The 22,741-nt window shown below is 41.4% G+C and overlaps 2 protein-coding genes across 9 annotated transcripts in view; both read right to left on the bottom strand.

Moving 5' to 3' along the window:
• LOC115111795 (serine/threonine-protein phosphatase 2B catalytic subunit gamma isoform-like) overlaps positions 1-1,361 on the bottom strand; it is a 69,289-nt gene extending 67,928 nt beyond the window's left edge. For 6 of the 7 annotated variants that reach the window (XM_029638225.2, XM_029638227.2, XM_029638229.2 and 3 more), the window contains exon 1: positions 746-1,360. In XM_029638225.2, the coding sequence (XP_029494085.1) occupies positions 746-815 (70 nt within the window). In that variant the 5' untranslated portion in view covers positions 816-1,360. Of the gene's footprint in view, positions 1-745 lie in introns of all 7 variants that reach the window. The other variant, XM_029638226.2, reaches the window with a different exon arrangement.
• A 5,684-nt stretch (positions 1,362-7,045) lies between these two features.
• Positions 7,046-22,741, bottom strand: part of LOC115111794 (vacuolar protein sorting-associated protein 37B-like) — a 29,186-nt gene continuing 13,490 nt past the window's right edge. Inside the window, exons 3-5 of one of the 2 annotated variants that reach the window (XM_065011685.1) lie at positions 10,851-10,933; positions 10,230-10,509; positions 7,046-8,061 (exon numbers count right to left, since the gene is read on the bottom strand). In XM_065011685.1, the coding sequence (XP_064867757.1) occupies positions 7,928-8,061; positions 10,230-10,509; positions 10,851-10,933 (497 nt within the window). In that variant the 3' untranslated portion in view covers positions 7,046-7,927. Of the gene's footprint in view, positions 8,062-9,103; positions 10,510-10,850; positions 10,934-22,741 lie in introns of those variants that run through there. The other variant, XM_065011684.1, reaches the window with a different exon arrangement.

The following is a 22,741-nucleotide window of genomic DNA, read 5'->3' as shown; positions in this document are numbered from 1 at the left end:
GAGCTGAGTTAAGAAATCCACCATGCCAGCCTAATCACAGCAATAGCAAACCTCTCACGGCCCAATCTCCCTCAGTGGCCCTTGTGTTGCACACTGCACACAGTCACTACATTTCTCATGATGAGATATCATTGGCCTATCTAGACTACCCCACTGAAACATGCCTAATGATACCAAGTACCTTACATCACTTTCCATGACCATAAGACTAAGTAGACCTCCTGGAAGAACGTGTCAGACCGCAACCACAAAGCTATGCCCTGGTGATTTAGAGCCAGGGGTCACATGTGCCTCTTGATTCACCTCTGGTCACAGTAAAGCTTCATGGCAGGCCTGCTATAAACCATGTCTTGAAAATATACTGGCCACTATCAATCCTTTCTCAAACCATTCTGTGTATGTTGTCGTGCCTGTTGACTTCTACATGTGGGGAGTGAGTTATATATATATATATATTAACAAGTTAATTTATGTGTCCTACTGTTACTTAGCGAAATTGAACATTGTGACAGAACTAAACTAAGCTAGTTACTGCAGCCAAGTAGATATAGTTCTGGTTGGTTCAATATAACGTTAACTAGTTAATTACTGTAGCATGTTCTTGCAGCTTCATTTGGTGTAACTACAGTAACGTTTACCTAACTTGTCAGCTAGCCAACATTTGGAATGTTAAAACAGAACGTTAGGTAATTTACATAGCGAGCTAACGGCACTGTAGTTAGCTGCGTTTGCAAAATCGACTCACCTTTTACGAGCCGCTCAGTTGTAGATTGTTTTTCTCCGGCGTTCTCCTTGTCTTTGTCTTTTCCAGACATGTTAGTTCCGTCTGGTCTCCACTCAGGACCAAGTTTGATGAGCTAGTTTTACTAGCTAGTTTGCAGCGCTAGCTGGTTACTCCGTCTTGAAGTTATGAGAGTGAATAGAGATTTGTTTTCTTTCCGAGAGGATTGATTTGATTAGGTTCGATTACTAACAGCGTTAATCCGTGTCAAAATGTCACAAATTGATATGGACCATAGAAAAAAGAGAAGTGGTGATTGTCCCGTGTAGCAAAAGTCTTCACTATTTACTTAGTGGATAAACTTAATTCGATTTTAAGAGTTAGCTAGCAAACTCGCTGGGTATCAGATTGACAAATCACTTGCAATCCATTTGAATGCTAATATAAACGTTAGTCAGTAACCTCATCATCAAATTGCTTGGATTTACTTAGATGACTCATCCATAAAACCTGTCGCTTTTAAACCAGCGTTTCCTCGCGGTTATCGAGCCCTGTTCCAGGTGTAACTAGCTATTGTTCCCGTTCTGACCGTAACCCCACGGATTAAACTCTAATCTGACAGCGCACACAGACGGTCGTCCCTATTTACCACAACCACAAAGTAATAAACCCCTCCTATTTCTAAAATGTATCTTCTTACAATCTGATTTTAAACCTAACCTTAACCCTAACCACAATGCTAACCTTATGCCTAAACGTAAATTAAGACAAACAAACAACACAATATTAATAATACATTTTTACGATTATAGGAAATTTCGCCTTTGTGACTGTGGTAACTAGTGGCAACCCAGAGACGGATTTCCTACAATATGGCGGAGGCGGAATTGACTCCCTAACGAAATGACGTAGCTATGGTAACGTAATGCGTACACGTCAAATCAAATCCAATTGGATTTGTCACATGCGCCGAAAACAACAGGTTTGGACCTTACCGTGAAATGCTTACTTACAAGCCCAACAATGCAGTTTTAAGAAAAATAAGAGTTTAGAACATATTTACTGAACAAACTAAAGTTAAAAAAACAAAAGAGCAACAATATGATAACAATAACGAGGCTACATACAGGCCGTACCGAGTCAATGTGCGGGGTACAGGTTAGTCAAGGTAATTGAGGTAATAGGTACAGTACCAGTCAAAAGTTTGGACACACCTACTCATTGAAGGGGTTTTCTTTATTTTTACTAATTTCTACATTGTAGAATAATAGTGAAGACATCAAAACTATGAAATAACACACATGGAATCATGTAGTAACCCCCCAAAAATGTTAAACAAATCTAAATATAATTTAGATTATTCAAAGTAGCCACCCTTTGCCTTGATGACAGCTTTGCACATTCTTGGCATTATCTCAACCAGCTTCACCTGGAATGCTTTCCCAACAGTCTTGAAGGAGTTCCCACATATGCTGAGCACTTGCTGGCTGATTTTCCTTCACTCTGCGGTCCAACTCATCCCAAACCATCTCAATTGGGTTGAGGTCGGGTGATTGTGGAGGCCAGGTCATCTGATGCAGCACTCCATCACTTTCCTTGGTTAAATAACCCTTACACAGCCTGGAGGTGTGTTTTGGGTCATTGTCCTGTTGAAAAACAAATGATAGTCCCACTAAGTGCAAACCATATGGGATGGCATATCGCTGCAGAATGCTGTGGTAGCCATGCTAGTGAAGTGTGCCTTGAATTCTAAATAAATCACTAACAGTGTCACCAGCAAAGCACCCCTACACGATCACACCTCCTCCTCCATGTTTCACGGTGGGAACCACAAATGCGGAGGTCATCCGTTCACCTACTCTGGGTCTCACAAAGACACGGCGGTTGGATCCAAATATCTCAAATTTGGACTCTTCAGACCAAAGGACCGATTTTCACTGGTCTAATGTCCATTGCTCATGTTTCTTGGCCGAAGCAAGTCTATTCTTAATATTGGTGTCCTTTAGTAGTGGTTTCTTTGCAGCAATTCGACCATGAACGCCTGATTCACACTAGAGGTCGACAGATTAATCGGAATGGCCGATTAATTAGGGTCGATTTCAAGTTTTCATAACAATCGGAAATCGGTATTTTTGGGCGCCGATTTGCCGATTTTTTTTTACATTATTTTTTTTAACCTTTATTTAACTAGGCAAGTCAGTTAAGAACACATTCTTATTTTCAATTACGGCCTAGGAACGGTGGGTTAACTGCCTTGTTCAGGGGCAGAACGACAGATGTTCACCTTGTCAGCTCGGGGGATCCAATCTTGCAGCCTTACAGTTAACTAGTCCAACGCGATAACGACCTGCCTCTCTCTCGTTGCACTCCACAAAGAGACTGCCTGTTACGCGAATGCAGTAAGCCAAGGTAAGTTGCTATCTAGCATGACATTTATCTTATAAAAAACAACCAATCATAACTACTAGTTAACTACACATGGTTGATGATATTACTAGATATTATCTAGTGTGTCCTGGGTTGCATATAATCTGACTGAGCATACAAGCATACAAGTATCTAAGTATCTGACTGAGCAGTGGTAGGCAGAACCAGGGGCATAAACATTCATTCAAACAGTTGTGCGTCAAGCATTGCGCTGGTTATGACTTCAAGCCTATCAACTCCCGAGATGAGGCTTGTGTAACTGAAGTGAAATGGCTAGCTAGTTAGCGCGCGCTAATAGCATTTCAAACGTCACTCGCTCTGAGCCTTCTAGCAGGTGTTCCCCTTGCTCTGCATGGGTAACGCTGCTTCGATGGTGGCTGTTGTCGTTGTGTTGCTGGTTCGAGCCCAGGGAGGAGCGAGGAGAGGGACGGAAGCTATACTGTTACATTGGCAATACTATAGTGCATGTAAGAACATCCAATAGTCAAAGGGGAATTAAATACAAATGGTATAGAGGGAAATAGTCCTATAATTCCTATAATAACTACAACCTAAAACTTCTTACCTGGGAATATTGAAGACTCGTGTTAAAAGGAACCACCAGCTTTCATATGTTCTCATGTTCTGAGCAAGGAACTGAAACGTTAACTTTCTTACATAGCACATATTGCACTTTTACTTTCTTCTCCAACACTTTGTTTTTGCATTATTTAAACCAAATTTAACCTGTTTCATTATTTACTTGAGGCTAAATTGATTTTATTGATGTATTATATTAAGTTAAAATAAGTGTTTATTCAGTATTGTTGTAATTGTCATCATTACAAATAAATGCCGATTTATCGGCTTTTTTGGTCCTCCAATAATCGGAATCGGCGTTGAAAAATCATGGTTGTTCGACCTCTATTTCACACAGTCTCCTCTGAACAGCTGATGTTGAGATGTGTCTGTTACTTGAACTCTGTGAAGCATTTATTTGGGCTGCAATCTGAGGTGCAGTTAACTTGTCCTCTGCAGCAGAGGTAACTCTGGGTCTTCCTTTCCTGTGGCGGTCCTCATGAGAGCTAGTTTCATCATAGCGCTTGAAGGTTTTTGCGACTGCACTTCAAGAAACTTTCAAAGTTCTTGAAATGTTCCGCATTGACTGACCTTCATGTCTTAAAGTAATGATGGACTGTTGTTTCTCTTTGCTTATTTGAGCTTGCCATAATATGGACTTGGTCTTTAACCAAATAGGGCTTTCTTCTGTATACCAACCCTACCTTGTCACAACACAACTGATTGGTTTGGATGCATTAAGAAGGAAAGAAATTCCGCAAATGAATGTTAACAAGGCACCCCAGGTGACTACCTCATGAAGCTGGTTGAGAGAATTCCAAGAGTGTGCAAAGCATCAACGCAAAGGGTGGCTACTGTGAAGAATCTCAAATATAAAATTCATTTAGATTAGTTTATAACTTTTTGGATTACTACAGGATTCCACATTCTACATGTGTTATTTCATAGTTTTGATGTCTTCACTATTATTCTACAATGTAGAAAATAGTCAAATAAAGAAAAACCCTTGACTGAGCAGGTGTTTCCAAAGTTTTGACTGGTACTGTACATGTAGGCAGTTTTATGGCTTGGGGGTGGAAGCTGTTAGGAAGCCTTTTAGACCTAGACTTGGCCGCTCAGGTACCACTTGCCATGCGGTAGCAGAGAGAACAGTCTATGACTAAGGTGGGTGGAGTCTTTGGCGATGTTTAGGCCTTCCGTTGAAACCACCTGGTATAGAGGTCCTGGATGGCAGGAAGCTTGGCCCCAGTGATGTACTGGGCTGTACGCACTACCCTCTATAGCCCCTTGCGGATGGAGGCCGAGCAGTTGCCATACCAGACGGTGATGCAACCAGTCAGGATGCTCCTGATGGTGCAGCTGTCAAAGTTTTTGAGGATATTTGTGGGTACTATGGTGTTGAATGCTGAGCTGTAGTCAATTAATAGCATTCTCATGTCGGTATTCCTTTTGTCCAGGTGGGAAAGGGCAGTGTGGAGTGCAATAGAGATTGAGTCATCTGGGTATCTGTTGGGGCGGTATGTAAATGGGAGTGGATCTAGGGTTTCTGGAATGATGGTGCCTTTCAAAGCACTTCATGGCTACAGACGTAGTCCTTTAGGCAGGTTACCTTGGTGTTCTTGGGCACAGGGACTATGGGGTCTGTTTGAAACATGTAGATATTACAGACTCGGTCAGGGACAGGTTGAAAATGTTAGTGTAGACACTTGCCAGTTGGTCAGTGCATGCTCGGAGTACACGTCCTGGTAATCCGTCTGGCCCTGGGCCTTGTGAATGTTGACCTGTATTAAGGTGTTACTCACATTGGCTACGGAGAATGTAATCACAGTCATCCAGAACAGCTGGTGTTCTCATGCATGCTTGTGTTGAAGCGCGCATAGAAGTCACTTATCTCGTATAGAAGTCACTTAGCTCGTCTGGTCGTCTCGTGTCTCTGGGCAGCTTGCGGCTGGGCTTCCCTTTGTAGTCCGTAATAGTTTGCAAGCCCTGCCAGATCCGACGAGCATCGGAGCCGGTGTAGTAGGACTCCATCTTAGTCCTGTATTGACGCTTTGCCTGTTTGATGGTTCGTCGGAGGGTATAGTGGGATTTCTTATAAGCTCCCGGGCTAGAGTGCCACACCTTGAAAGTGGCAGCTCTACCCTTTAGCTCAGTGCTTATGTCGCCTGTAATCCATGGCTTTTGGTTGGAGTATGTACACGTGCAGGTCACTTGAGGTGCATTCAAAATCCACAACGTGTTGGATGTATCATAAAGGGATAAGGAAAGGGGAATACCTAGTCAGTTGTACAACTGAATGCATTCAATTGAATTGTGTTTTCCGCATTTAACCCAATCCCTCTGAATCAGAGAGGTGCGCTCTGACTGGGAAAAATCTATTTGAACGATCATCCTACTCGGAATTCCAACTCGGAAACTTGGGCCTTTTTCTAGTGCTCTAACTTTCCGACTTAGGGGCAAAATTACAGATTTGAACATTGTCGGCTCGGGGATTTGATCCAGCAAGGTTTTCATATATACAGTCATTGGTTTAACCTGTTTTATAAAGGTCCTTGGGTTTAACAGTTCATTGGTTTGTCTTAATCATACATTTGCTATATTCAATGCACACATCTACCAGGCAGCCCACCTGTCCTAATCAATTTCATTTTTGGGAAGGTCAGAATATCTTCATTTCAGGAACATCAAAATATACACCTAAATATTCTCCCAGGGTGGGACATCATATGCAGTGGTGGAAAAAGTACCCAATTGTCATACTTGAGTAAAAGTAAAGATTCATTAATATAACATTAAAGTAAAAGTCAACCAGTAGAATACTATTGGAGTAAAAATGTAAATAGTAAAGTACAGACACCCAAAACATCCACTTAAGTAAAAAATACTTTAAAGAACAATTTATTAAGTACTTTACACCACTGCTCATAATAACCTCTAGCCTTTGCCTCAAAAGTAGAACTAGCAATGTCAGTAAATCAACACTAGATGGCGGTCTTGTTTCAATTTACCCTGCAGAGCCTGCTTTTACCATCAAGGCTGGAACCTATATTGTAATTTGGATTAATTGAAAAAAACCTTCATCAGTGAACTGCAATGTTCATTATAATAACGTTTAACATAATCAAGATAAATGTGACAATGTATTTTGTTGTGAAGTTGCATTCAATGAGGGGATTTGATTAATCTAGCCCAGGTGGGCATAGTTTGTACCGTGTGAAAAGTGATTGCATTAGTTTTGGAAGCAGGCTGCCTCCCTGTGCCGCGCTCTGTTTGACAGTGAAGTCGTCTCAAAACAAAAATGACAGGTTAAGAATGTGGAGTAATGAGTAGGATTCTGTGTTTTCACATGCAAAGTGATTTATTTTGATAAACACCATCTGCTTTCCCAATTAAAACGATTGACAATTCAAAACGTACACAGAGTATACCAAACATTAGGAACACCTTCCTAATATTGCACCCCAGCCGCCAGTTTGTACTTAAAATGTAGGAATATGCCTTCATATTCAAAAATAACTTGAAATGGCCAACTGACTCCTAACAACTAGAGATCAAGCTCTGTGATTGAGTGAGGCAACTCAAAAGACATCAATACAAAAAAAAATTTCTTTATTCACTGTCCCGTCCTTAAAAAAATAGTTTCATAATTCTAATCAACCACCTCTACAATCTTCATAAGCCAAAATACCTACATTACAATGAACAACATGTATGAACTTGAGTATTGAAAATAAACCTGTATTTTAAAGCAGCCCAAACAGCCAAATTATGCCAGTTATAAACAAACTGCTACAGCAGAAAAACTCAAATGAATCACAATCAAATAAAAACATGCACACAATGATTAATATCATTAGTTTCATTTAGAAATGCTGGTAGGCTAAAGTATATCAAAACAATTGGTATTCAATACATAACATTTCTTGCATTTGAGAAATAAATAGGGACATGGCTTTTTCTTCAACCTAACTTACGGCAAACTGTTATTGCGCCGATTTGGCCAATTTCTCAGAAAGATGCATTTCTGTTTGATATTAAGATACATTTAAAAAATATAGGAGCCCTGTTGTCTTGGCGACCCACCGATATGCATAAGAATATAAATGGTGGTCACCTACCTCAGGGCAGGCAAACCACAGTTTGTGTTGATGGTAAAAGAAGCTGTAGGAGTACCACAAGCATTAGGCACATACCCCAAGGACATATCTCTCTGGCACATGTTCAGAAGAAAACTGCACCGGCCCCATAGCACCAGTTAGGAGAGAAGAAGCCTGGCAGACAGACGGACTCGAGCCTCTCCTGCCCCCGGGCATGCACCACCATCACATCGGTTGCAGACAGCAAATGATAACAGGCTGGGGAAGTAGACATTGATGGTTAGGCTAACTAAGGTGATCCAGACCAGAAGAGCAGTCAAGCCTAGTCAGTTTACACAGATAAGAGGCATAGAGCAGTCAGCAGTGTGATCCTCCATATCAGTCCAGTTCAGTGAAGGCACTCAGTGGCTCGAACAGTGCACAACTGCAGCATTTAGGCCAAGGTAACCAAACACTCTTTTATGATACGTGACTTCTTTAGGATTAGTACTTGTAATAAAAATGGTACAAGAAACATTTTAGATGGGTACTGTATTATTTTTCACATTTCATCCATATGGATCAAGTGTGCACTCCTCAAACTACTGTCATAACATGGGTATAAACCTGACAAATGGATGCAGGAAAGTATGAAAATAGTAATTTTACACAATGGTTTCTCAATAAATGGCTTTGGAATTGATGTGTCAATGTGTAGTTCATACATTCATAATCTATGAGCAGAATTACTGTCTTACTTCAATTAGCCACAAAATCCCTAGTTTGAAAGAGAATGTTTTTCTGGAAGCTGTGCAACATTTTCCCTACATGTGGACCAGCCCCCTAGCAATTAGAGTTCTAGCCAATGAGCTTAAGCCACTCACCAGTTGCAAGACAGCTAGCAAGATGCATACACAGCAGAGCAATGACGTGGTGCACATATCGGCACATATGTGACATAGTACGCAATTTTCGCAGACCACTTCTGGCTCGTGAGCACTACTTTCAGATCTACTGGCTAAGTATATAAAAGTACCGGATAATCTCTAAGATAAGAGTTTTTGTTCAGTCAATGTGATAATTACCTTCAATTACAGAGGGTATTACTGTTCACACAACAGTGGATGACTGGCTTAGTTGCAGTATATACTTGATTTGATATGGACTGTATATGGTTATATCACCGAATGAACTTAAATAGATTAATCTTGTTTCAACAGCATTGACGATAATCAGCTTTATAACGTACCCAAGAGAAAACGGCATTCAATGATTAAAGGAGTGATATACGGAAGGACAAAAAAATAATTTTCCAAAACTGTTGCGCATCAAGTATGCTATTATTGACTAAAACAACACTTAAGGTACATTGATTATATGGCAATGACAGATCCTTCGCAGGCAAGACCAAGAGGCCAAGGTTTCAGAGTGTTTGTGACACCAACCCCCACCCACCCCTACTATGTGCATGTTTGCACATGTCTGCCCTGAGCAGCAGTGACCAATTCGACTGTACTCCATATTGGATTGGGCATGAGATCCACACACTTTTTTGACAACTGTCCATGCTGGAGAAGAGATGCACACGCCTCACAAATTAGTTATTTCAAAATGTCTGTCTAATCTTTCCTGGCAACAATAATGCTATATGACATAAGTACTCTAAATATCTATTGCATATGATTTACCATCGTCTTCTGGGAAGTCTCTGGTTACACAATATAAAAAACAACATTCAAATGACACTGTAGATCAAATGAGAAACAATGAATGGCTCTAGTCCCCATTGGGCTTTAGACACCACAGATGACAGATGAGAGGCACCTTCACTGTAACGGGCAGGAAGAGGAGAGGGAGGACTGAGGAAACACCTGAGGGGCATAAAGTGCTGACTGGGGTCATGGCCAAGCCCAGTTTTAAGAGGCCAGCTAACCATAAATTGACATTTATTTCACTTTAGACTACATCTAAAGCCCTATCGCTGAGAGATTTAACTTTGCAGACGCAAGCACTGGTCAGTCAAGTCCTTTCTGGGGTGTTGTAGCAATGGAGTGCTGATTCTGGTGAGAAGAGTGCAATTTCAAACTCGATTCTGTTTTTCAGTTGAACATGCCCAGACCAGCCTTCAATCTAAGTTAGTCGACCCCCTTTGCATTACGTTGTGCCATATTCAGAGGCTCACAGCCTGACACAACACAGAAGATAGTTCCAGCAAGATTGCAGTGCAAGTCCACTGCATGTATTGTACCCCCTTCACTACTGAATCATGAAGCCAGACTGCGGGGCCATGCGAGGGGGAGGCCTTTGAGGAAGGACAGGGGGGCACTGAGACATGAAGTGGTGCTGGTGCTCCGGGTTGGCACTGGGCAAAAGGTGGGCTGCCCTGGGGGGGATAGGGGGGTATGGGATGGCAGGATAGGAGAAGACAGCAGGCTGGGGGGCTACACCTGGGGGTTGTTGGGCTGGAGGTGGAGGGGGAGCTCTCCTGGGCTGGGGCACAGGGGAGTGGTTGTTGACCTCTGTGTAGAGGGGGGCTGGCCTGGCTGAGACCTCCTGGGGATGGGAGCAAGAGACTGGCACCTGGGGCAGCCTATGGCCCTTCAGCACCATCTCCTGCAGCTTGTCAATCTTCACCCTCCTCAGGTGGGCCAGCTTCCTCTTGCTCTGGTACGAGTCTATGAAGGTATCCAGGGTGACATCGCCGTCCAAGAAGGAGTCGGCCATGTTCTGTTTAGGAAGAAGCAGGAACAGTTTAAAACGTTAAAATAAAAGCACATTCTGGATATTCCATGCAAATGCCTTTTCCCCCTTTTTAAACACTTGTTTATAAAAAATGAATACAAATATGATGAAAAGATGTGAGGATTGGACAGTAAAATAACTATAAAGAAAATCTGAGAGGTGTCCACCTTACTTGTAACAAAAGGGACCATAGAGTTAGATTAATAAACCATAGTAGGCCCCCTGGGCCAAAGTGCAAATAAAAAAAACAGGAAAGGCAGGACACTGTGTGTGTGTGTGTGTGTGTGTGCGCATGTGCAAGAGAGAGATATTTTCATGCTGCTTACCTCAGTCTCCTCTTCAATCTTGGCTCCCTCTGCCTGCAGTAGAGCTAGCAATGTGTCCAATGAACTGTTCCCAGGGGTGTGGTCTGTGAGCAGAAGAGAAAGAAAAAAAAGGGACAAGACAAAAGTTAGCATTTTGTTTATGACCGCAACTATAATTCATCCTCTCAAACAGTCGCCTCAGTCACAGGACCGTTGAAAATGTACTGATGAAAATAATTAGCAGGCCTTAATAACATGACACTAAATCACATGATGACTGCTACAGAAGAATGAGGGAGTAGTCAACCAGTGAGAGAAAACACGCACGCACACAGAGCTAAATCTCCATCAGTCACTCATTGGTCTACAACAACCTCCTCTGACACCCAAACCAAGGACAGAACATCTGAGCAAAAAGACTGACTGTCTTTCACAATGAGTGGTAAACTAAGACTGGAGCCTGCATCTGAAAATGGCACCCTACTCCCTTCTACACCGAGGCCAACAACCACAACTCCTCCTCTACCCCTTGTTCTCTCAATTGCCGTGTCAAAGCAAAATCAGCTAAGATTTCAACAACACTGGACAAATCAATGCTCACAGGCACAGAGCTCATGTAGCCTAGAAGATGTGGGCATTAAAAATGGTTAGAAAAGTATATGTTTTATACTCTTATCGTGTAGTACAATGTGTAATAACAAAATAAGTATATGCATAAACCCATTCGCTGTTGTCCGAATATAAGGAAGATCTGAGCCATACATTCAGGGCTATAAAGTGCGACGAAAATATTTTGCTGTGGGACCCGGAGTTTTAAATTTGGGAGCAACAATGAGAAGGAAAAAAATAAATTTGTGTTATAAGGTCTGGCTGTACAGTTGTTTCCCGAGCACAGATTCATTAGTCATGCTTGCACCATTAATACATTGAAAACTGCTCATTTCTAGGCAGAACAGTTCAAAAGATCCGACTCATATTACCGGCGCAACGTTTTTTTTCTTCCTGTCACAGATTGGGATTTACATTCATAAACCATGTTGACGGCTGTTGTAAAACTACTCGTGCTCTGCATTTGTTTCACACCTTGTTCAGTCATGTTTGTTACCTAACAACCATTAGTTTACAATGATATCCAAACATTTGGGGGTACAGAAAGGGATAGCTTCTTCAGGAGATCAATGATCATAGCAATGACTGAATAACAGATGTCATTATAACAACCTTGACGTTCTTGAAGACAGTGTACAATTCACTATGGAATTACATCTCAATAGGAAAGTAGTCTTTTTACACAATGCAAAAATATGAATATTGTACAAATTACTTTGAATTTCAATGACAGGTATATGAATCAACATTTTAGCTGTTTAAAATAACAGATGTATTTACAGGGTTACATTTGTTTCTAGGGCACAACATGAATTCATACAGTAAAGGCTATATATCAATAGATTTTTTAAAATAATTTTCTGGTGCTCCTAAATGTTATGCTCCTAACGTTTAAAGTTGGCAACACCAGTGGGGGGAAAGAGAGCGAGCAACAAAGCCCTGGCACGCTCCTCCCCGCTCAGTGCCAAATAAGAGGCTTAATTTAACCAGCATTACACAAGGCTTTTCACAGTTGATCCAGCCAGTCAAAGGATTTTTTTCTGCCATTGAAAACCTTGGGCGGGCCACCTAAGCCTTTTTATTTTCCTCTGGTCGCCTAACATGCTGACTACACCACTCGTGTCGCAGGGGGAAGCGTTGCAAAATAAACGTACACATACATTATTCAATCATTGCACCCACACCTCTGGAAAGTCTTGCGCTACAATTGAACTTGCTTCTATTTGTGATACTTAACGCACTGCAAGTCCTGCTTCTCCCATCTCCTCATTGGTTTTTAGGAGTGCGCTCGGTCCTCCTTTTCCTGTAGTCCACAACCATCATCTCCTTAGTCTTGATCACGTTGAGGGAGAGGTTGTTGTCCTGGCAACACAGCCAGGTCTCTGACCTCCTCCCTATATGCGGTCTCGTCATTGTTGGTGATCAGGCCTACCACTGTTGTGTCATCAGCAAACTTAATGATGGTGTTGGAGTCGTGCCTGGCTGTGTAGTCATGAGTGAACAGGGAGTAGAGGGGACTGAGCACGCATCCCCGAGGGGCCCCAGTGTTAAGGATCAGTGTTGCGGGTGTGTCGTTACCGTCCCTTACCACCTGGGGACGGCCCGTCAGGAAGTCCAGGATCCAGTTGCAGAGGGAGGTGTTTAGTCCCAGGGTCCTTAGCTTAGTGCTTAGCTTTGAGGCCACTATGGTGTTGAACGCTGTGTTGTAGTCAATGAATAGGATTCTCACGTGGGCGATTGAAAGATAAACTGAGGTTCACACTCCAGTGCAGGTGGTAGTGCTAATGCACCTTAAAGTTGGTTGCCAGCCGCCATATGAGGTCTGAAGAAGCCTGAAGGAGGAGAGATTGTTTCTAGTAAACTCTTAACACTTGTCTGTGGATTAATTGTCAGAGTAGAGTACCTTGTGTACCTTTATATCCCAGGACAAATTAGCTAGCAACAGCAAGACAGCTAGCTAAATTGCCATAAATGTTTAATGCTTTTCGACCGGTCCCTAAATTAATGTAGTTGTTTCAGAGTTCATTTTGATATTTCAAACAAACAAAAAGAGTCTGGTGTGGGTGGACTAAATCAACAGGTAAATAAAAAACAGTAAAAAATATAATTTTTTTTGAGATAGATTAAATAAAAAAATTATAAAACACTACTTTCAAATAATAACACCAAAATAAAGGCTAGACAGTCAGAGATAAAAGATTGTAGCAGTATATATTTTGTTATTATGTTTGAGTAAAATAACAGCATTAGCCAAGGCAAAATGCAAAGAATTGCTGGAAATTAACTTTAAAACTGCATCGCTGCCTTAATTTGCTCAAGGCCACAGGTTAATTGGGAATTTGTTTTTCTTTACTCTGGCTGAAACTTTTCCAGTTGAAAGTATACATAAGTACAATATATTATTGTATTACATAGTATTATTTATTTCTAAATTAAAATATGCAGAGGCAAAACGTCCTTAACTTCTTACAGCTGAAATTCCGTTAACGGGATCTATATGAAAATAGCCAGTGAAAGTGCAGGGCGCCAAATTCAAACAGAAATCTCATAATTAAAATTCCTCAAACATACAAGTTTTAAAGATAAACTTGTTGTTAATCCCTCCACAGTGTCCGATTTCAAAAAGGCTTTATGACGAAAGCATACTTTGCGATTATGTTAGGTCAGCACCTAGTCACAGAAAAAAACAGCCATTTTTCCAGCCAAAGAGAGGAGTCACAAAAAGCAGAAATAGAGAAAATTAACCACTAACCTTTCATGATCTTCATCAGATGACAATCATAGTACTTCATGTTACACAATACATTTGTTTTGTTCGATAAAGTTCATATTTATATCCAAAAATCTCAGTTTACATTGGCGCGTTATGTTCAGTAATGTTTTGCTTCCAAAACATCCAGTGATTTTGCAGAGAGCCACATCAATTTACAGAAATACTCATCATAAATGTTGATGAAAATACAAATGTTATACATGGAATTAAAGATATACTTCTCCTTAATGCAACCGCTGTGTCAGATTTCAAAAAAGCTTTACGGAAAAAGCACACCATGCAATAATCTGAGTACAGCGCTCAGGCACCAAAAAAGCCATACAGAGACCCGCCATGTTATGGAGTCTACAGAAGTCAGAAATAGCATTATAAATATTCACTTACCTTTGATGATCTTCATCATAATGCACTTCCAGGAATCCCAGTTCCACAATAAATGTTGTTTTGTTCGATAAAGTCCATCATTAATGTCCAAATACCTCCTTTTTGTTTGCGCGTTTAGCTCACAAATCCAAATTCATGAGGCGCGAGCACTAGGTCCAGACGAAAAGTCAAAAAGTTCTGTTACAGTTCGTAGAAACATGTCAAACAATATATAGAATCAAATTTTAAGGATGTTTTTAACATAAATCTTCAATAATATTCCAACCGGACAATTCCTGTCTTTAGAAATGCAATGGAACGCATGTCGCTCTCACGGCCACGCGCGTGACCAGCTCAAGGCCTTCTGCCAGACACCTGATTGAAACAGCTTTTATTCGCTCCCCCTTCACAGTAGAAGCCTGAAACAAGGTTCTAAATACTGTTGACATCTAGTGGAAGCCTTAGGAAGTGCAAAGACTTGAAAAACTACAAACCTTAGATTTCCCACTTCCTGGTTGGATTTTTTCTCAGGATTTTGCCTGCCATATGAGTTCTTTTATACTCACAGACACAATTCAGACTGTTTTAGAAACTTCCGAGTGTTTTCAATCCAAATCTACTAATAATATACATAGCTTCTGGGCCTGGGTAACAGGCAGTTTACTCTGGGAACCTTATTCATCCAAGCTACTCAATACTGCCCCCCAGCCATAAGAAGTTAAATGTGCTAATTTGCATACCACGAGTCTGTTTTTCAACACATTGCTTCAAGGCAGAATGTTTTTGTAATAAGACACTTAAATGGTCAGACTTTTACAGATCAGTTCATCAAAATCTTGTAATTTCATGGAATAATTAAACAAAAACACTTCTCATGTATGACGGATGCATATTTTGCATATATTTACACAAAATTACACTTAAACAAAAAGCCTCTAAAAGTCTGACTATAAATCCTAAGAACCTGTGTTTGGAATAATGTGAATTAGAGAGATCGACCGATAATGATTTTTCAATACCGATACCGATTATTGGAGGACCAAAAAAGCCGAAACCAATTACGTCGGACGATTTTTTACATTTATTTGTAATAATGACAATTACAACAATACTGAATGAACACTTATTTGAACTTAATATAATACACCAATAAAATAAATTTAGCCTAAAAAAAATTAAACTTGTTCAATTTGGTTTAAATGATGCAAAAACAAACTGTTGAAGTAAAAGTGCAATATGTGCCATATAAAAAAAGCTAACGTTTAAGTTCCTTGCTCAGAACATGAGAACGTGAAAGTTGGTGGTTCCTTTTAACATGAGACTTCAATATTCCAAGGTAAGAGGTTTTAGTTAATATATTATTTATAGGACTATTTCTCTCTATACCATTTGTATTTCATATACCTTTGACTATTGGATGTTCTTATAGGCACTATAGTATTGCCAGTGTAACAGTATAGCTTCCGTCCCTCTCCTCGCCCCTACCTGGGCTCGAACCAGGAACGCGTCGAAACAGCCACACTCAAAGCAGCGTTACCCATCGCTCCACAAAAGCCGCGGCCCTTGCAGCGCAAGGGGAAGAACTACTCCAAATCTAAGAGCGAGTGACGTTTGAAACGCTATTAGCGCACACCCAGCTAACTAGCTAGCCATTTCATATCGGTTACACCAGTCATTAGGATGATCGGCTTGAAGTCAAACAGCGCTGTGATTGCGAAGAGCTGCTGTCAAAACGCACGAAAGTGCTGTTTGAATGAATGATTACCAGCCTGCTGCTGCTCAGTCAGACTGCTCTATCAAATCAGACTTGATTATAACATAATTACACAGAAATACGAGCCTTTTGTCTTTAATATGTTCCAATCCGGAAACTATCATTTCGAAAACAAAACGTTTATTATTTCAGTGAAATATGGAACCCGTTCGGTATTTTATGTAACGGGTGGCATCCCTAAGTCTAAATATTCTTGTTAGATTGCACAACCTTCCATGTTGTATCATAATTACGTAAAATTCTGGCAAATTAGTTTGCAATGAGCAATGCAGCCCAAACTGTTGCATATACCCTGACTCTGCGTGCAATGAACGCAAGAGAAATTACACAATTTCACCTGGTTAATATTGCCTGCAAACCTGGATTAGTAGTTATAACTAGTGATTATGATTGATTGTTTTTTATAAGATAGGTTTAATGCTAGCTAGTAACTTACCTTGGCCTCTACTGCATTTGCGTAACAGGCAGGCTCCTCGTGGAGTGTGTGGTTAGAGCATTGGACAAGTTACTGTAAGGTTGCAAGATTGGATCCCCTGAGCGGACAAGGTGAAAATCTGTCGTTCTGCCCCTGAACAAGGCAGTTAAACCCAACGTTCCTAGGCCGTCATTGAAAATAAGAATGTGTTCTTAACTGACTTGCCTAGTTAAGTTTGTTTAAAAAAAAAATGGAAATCGGCTCCCAAAAATATTGATTTCCGATGGTTATGAAAACTTGAAATTGGCCCTTATTAATTGGCCATTCCGATTAATCGGTCGACCTCTAATGTGAATGTATGTCCTTTCAAGACTGAGAAAAATTAATTGGCCGATAATGATAGGCTAACACAATTAAAATGTACTTTACATACATATGACCATTTATGTTACATTAATTAATATTTTATTCACATATCACTTCTAAACTGACAAAAACATTAAATACACCTTTTACAAATACATTCGCACATTTAAGACATTTGTTTCAAGCAATAGACCATATGCTTTGAATACAAATCTGTGGTTTTGGGCAAATTATCATATCACTTTGCTAAATTTTTCACATACAAGGCTTTTGTATGTTGTTGAAATGTGCAGAACATTAATCAGCTATGCCTGTCCCATATGTAAGGCCCTCTGAGTTGTTGCTGGTGCCGCTTTACTTTCTTGACTGTCATGGGACCTGCGCCTACGCTTGGCACACTCCATTGAAGCAGCATCAGCTCTCACAACTCCTCGCTGATTTCTCCAGTGTCACCAAAGTGCGGTCAGGCCACAATATGTTCCGAATTTATTATAGTAGTGGCTCCTTCATTGAATGTGGCTACTGCCATACGGCTTCTGCATCAATAAGGCATTTTCCCACAAAGACAGTTTTGGGGCATCGAGACCATATTAGAGTTCAGACATTCATTTGCATTTTGGGTTCCTCCATGCTCCATTATTTTGAGGATGCTATAATTTGAGAGCCTATGATATACAGGTACCATTTTCTGTGAAACCTCTATTAAGAATGTTTTGTGACTGGGTGGATCTTCACCATATTCTAGGGCTCGCTGGTACCAGCACCAATGGACAAACCTATCCCGTAGTTGGAAGTGAATCCTCTCTTGTGCTAAGTGCCATCAAAGGATACATGAATGTCTATGATGGCATCCTCATCCTCCTTCAGCAACTCTGCTATGTCTGGGTATATATCTGCGTATGCTCTTGTAATGATCTTTGCAGCACTCTCCATTGACTGTAGCCCTCTCTGAATCTTTGCAACTTAAGTGGGGGGGGGGGGGGGAAGTACTTATGTTGATCAACATTACAAACATAACTGCAGGACTAAATATCAACATGTTACCCCTTGTAAATATTAGCATTAGTGATGCAAAGATATGACATTTTTGGCCGATATCGATATTCCCTTGCCAAAAATAAACAATACTGATACCCGATATTTACAATTTTAGCGGCCATTTAAACATTCTAGTACAGTTAAATAGTTAACACACACGGACATGGTCTAAGGCACTGCATCTCAGTGCAAGAGGCGTCACTACAGTCCCTGGTTCGAATCCAGGCTGTATCAAATCCGGCCGTGATTGGGAGTCCCATAGTGCTGTGCACAATTGGCCCAGCATCGTCCGGGCCGTCATTGTAAATAAGAATTTGTTCTTAACTGACTTGTCTAGTTAAGGTCACACGCACAAAAGTTATTGCCATTTACATATGTCCCCTTTACCAGTAAAACATAATCAAAACATATTTCTTTCACTTACTTGCTGTGCTGTTTCGTTGTTCAGCCATTTCATTCTCAACCAGGATTTCTATAGAACGCCGTTGGAGTCTTTGCGTGTCAAATTAGATACACATCCAATAACACACCATCTGTTTCAGTAGCTATAGTTAGCTGTCATCTAAAATAGCCCTAATTTATAAGACAGTTCTTATTTGATTAATGGTGGTCAGACCCATCTATGTGAAGCTAGCTACAATAAGGACTAGCCACAATAGTGGACTTTGCGGTAATAAAAACCACTGTTGGCCGGCTGCTGTCTGGTTGATTGCTGCTAGTTGTCATCTTCATCTCAACTAATTTGTGTCTCAACGCGCTGCTGCGGGCGACCTCCTTTTCCTCCTCTACCTGTACTGCCACTGCCTCGATTGGCGGATCAGGCACATTTTTTCAATCACTGCTTTTCTTGAGATCGCCTATTTATTCACATACACTAGGTATATCCATCGAGATTCTCATTTACGTTGATTCTTCACGGAAGATATTTTCAAACAAGGAAGTGCTGCGCGGCACGTGAGGCGTTTTAACCAATCAGGTTGGCGGAAAGGGCCTTTAAATGCCAGTAACCAATCGAATGTCAGGAAATTACTAATCTTTCAGCACGAAGTACTACGTCTACAAAGGATATAGCCATGTATGGACTAGCTAACAATATGCTCCGGAAAAAAGCTTTTGAATGATATATGATTCAACATGGAGAGTTTTAAAAATAATGGTTGTAGTTCTACATGAAACATGCTATCAAGAACGACATTTATGGTAGGTGTATTTGACGAAGTTGGGACAAACGATACAAATAAAGTATTTATATACATTATATAAAGTACCCAGTTGCACAGGGCGGGATCGAGACCCAGGGTAAGTAAGCAAATTGGAGTGGGTCTAGGGTGTCAGGTAGGGTGGAGGTGAAATGGTCCTTGACTAGTCTCTCAAAGCACTTCATGATGACGGAAGTGAGTGCTACGGGGCGGTAGTCGTTTATCTCAGTTACCTTATCTTTCTTGGGAACAGGGACAATGGTGGCCCTCTTGAAGCATGTGGGAACAGCAGACTGGGATAAGGCTTGATTTAATATGGCCTTAAACACACCAGACAGCTGGTCTGCGCATGCCCTGAGGACGCGGCTCGGGAATCCGTCTGGGCCTGCAGCCTTGCGAGGGTTAACACGTTTAAATGTTTTTCTCACGTCGGCTGCAGTGAAGGAGAGTCTGCAGGTTTTGGTAGCAGGCCGTGTCAGTGGCATTGTATTGTCCTCAAAGCAGGCAAAAAAGTTATTTAGTCTGCCTGGAAGCAAGACATCCTGGTCCGTGACGGGGCTGGTTTTCTTTTTGTAATCCGTGATTGACTGTAGACCCTGCCACATACCTCGTGTCTGAGCCGTTGAATTGTGACTCTACTTTGTCTCTATACTGACGCTTAGCTTGTTTGATTGCCTTGCGGAGGGAATAGCTACACTGTTTGTATTCGTTCATGTTTCCGGTCACCTTTCCCTGGTTAAAAGCAGTGGTTCGCGCTTTCAGTTTCACACGAATGAGGCCATCAATCCACGGTTTCTGGTTTGGGAATGTTTTAATCGTTGCTATGGGAACGACATCATCAATGCACTTTCTAATGAACTCGCTCACCGAATCAGCGTATTCGTCAATGTTGTTGTTGGACGCAATGCGGAACATATCCCAATCCACTATCCCGGAACATATCCCAATCCAATATCCCATTCTAAGTCAGGTGAACAGAAGGACTTGAGTTCCTGTGTGTTGTTGTGGTCACACCACGTCTCATTAATCATAAGGCATATGCCCCCGCCCCTCTTCTTACCAGAAAGATGTTCGTTTCTGTCGGTGCCATGCGTGAAGAAACCAGCTGGCTGCACCGATTCCGTTAGCGTCTCTCGAGTGAGCCATGTTTCCGTGAAGCAAAGAATGTTACAGTCTCTGATGTCCCTCTTAAATGCTACCCATGCTCGGATTTCATCAACCTTGTTGTCAAGAGACTGGACATTGGCGAGAAGTATGCTAGGGAGTGGTGTGCGATGCGCCCGTCTCCGGAGCCTGACCAGAAGACCTCTACCTTTCCCTCTTTTACGACGTCTTTGTTTTGGGTCGCAGGCTGGGATCCATTCCATTGTCCTGGGTGGAAGTCATATTCCTGGTCGTACTGATGGTGAGTTGACGTTGCTCTTATATTCAGTAGTTCTTCCCGACTGTATGTATTGAAACCTAAGATTACCTGGGGTACCAATGTAAGAAATAACACGTGAAAAAAAACTGCATTGTTTCCTAGGAACGCGAAGCGAGGCGGCCATCTCTGTCAGCGCCGGAAGTATACTCTCCCAGCTGAACATGTCCAGCACCATCTCTCAGTGAATCACTGACTTCCTGACGAACAGGATGCAACACGTGAAGCTGGGAAAACATATTTTGAACGATTTATTCCTCGGCACTGGAGCTCCGCAAGGATGCATGCTATCATCTCTACTCTACACCAAAGACTGCACCCGCATCAACGCATCTGTCAACCTACTTAAGTTTGGTCGGTCTCATCACCGACGGCGATGGGTCCATGTACCGTGGAGAGATCGACCGGCTGGTGGCCTGGTGCAGTCTCAATAACCTGGAACTCAACAGACTAACCCATGGAGATGGTGGTTGACTTCAGAAAACACCCCCCACCATCTCTCTCCCCCCCTCGAGAGATTGATGGCTCAGCTTTTGGCAGGGCTGAATCAATCAAATTCCTGAGGACTATCATCTACCACAACCTCATGTGGGAAGACATCACGGCAGTCACCAAGAAGACACATGCACAGATGTACTACTTGCGGCATATGAAAAATCTTGAAATCTCCCAGTCAATCCTGCTCCGGTTTTACACATCAATCGTTGAGTCCATCCTCACCTCCTCCATCACAGTCTGGTTTGGGTCTGCATATCTGCCCGCTGCAATGGCAAACTGCAACGCGTTATCCAGTCTGCAGAGGGTCGTCGGCTGCCACCTGCCCTCCATCAAAGTACTGCACAACTCTAGAGCAAAAAGCATGCTGGAAAGGTCATCGCTGAACCTCCCACCCTGGTCACACCCTCTTCGAAAAATGTACCTCTGGCAAGCGGTCCATGTCACTCATGACAAAAACCTCCTGCACCTCACGCACACGTTCCGTCTAAGCTGCGCGCAACTCCCCTCAGACAGCCGCACAGAAGTAATATCAGCCTGCGCAGAGAAGAACGAGATTCACTCAACTTTCTAGAGTTTTTCCCTTCAGTTAACACTATCAACATTTCGCTCTACTGTGGGAATTGTGCTCAAATCAACGCAATATTAGCCACTTTCAATATAACATACAGAAACAAAAAACAACTATGGAAAACTTAGTATGCAAATCTAACTGCGCACAAGATTTTCTTGTAGCAAGAGGGCATTGGAGTATGATTCTATTGCATTGACAGGCACGACTCAGGCCCGTAATCTACACAGATCGGTGCACCTTAAACACAGAGCTGCAGTAGACCTATATGCAAATAGCCATTCATGGATTATTAGAGCGAACATTGCTGTGGCATTCATTAAGAAAATATATATAATAAATCAATTGAATATAGTCATCACAATAAATACATTTTAGACAGGTCTAAAGAAACATGATATAAAGAAAATGTATATTTCAGAAGAACAGACTAGCATACTATGAGTTGTCCTTATGTTAGGCCCTGATCTAGCTATGAAATATGGCTGTGGGCTACTTGAGTTCATTTAGCAGACAAGATTTGCTTAGAATTCCGTGTCATTACTTGTAATTATTGTATAATATGAAGAATACAATTGAACATAGCTTAATAAAATACAAAGGATATTTTCTCCAACCGATTTCAAAGGAAGTGCACACATACTTCTATTCTGTGTTGAGCGGTTAACAAAGAAACTGGTACTCCTATATGCTTCATTTTGAGTTATTTATGCAACTTCTATGGTGATACAAAATGCTGGGCTTTTGATTTGTAATACATTTTAAGGTTACATGATGGGAACTCTAATGATGGTTTGAAAAAAGTTGCATGAAAGGCATGAGCTCTGATTTGTTTCTTGTTCAAGCTGCACACTTCATCAGTCTCTCATTCACAATTTGACAAGCACTT

This window comes from Oncorhynchus nerka, linkage group LG27, assembly GCF_034236695.1.
Source record: "Oncorhynchus nerka isolate Pitt River linkage group LG27, Oner_Uvic_2.0, whole genome shotgun sequence".
NCBI classification, from domain to species: Eukaryota; Metazoa; Chordata; class Actinopteri; order Salmoniformes; family Salmonidae; genus Oncorhynchus; species Oncorhynchus nerka.
Note: the sequence above shows the minus strand (reverse complement) of the source record. Positions and strands in the feature narration are given on the sequence as shown.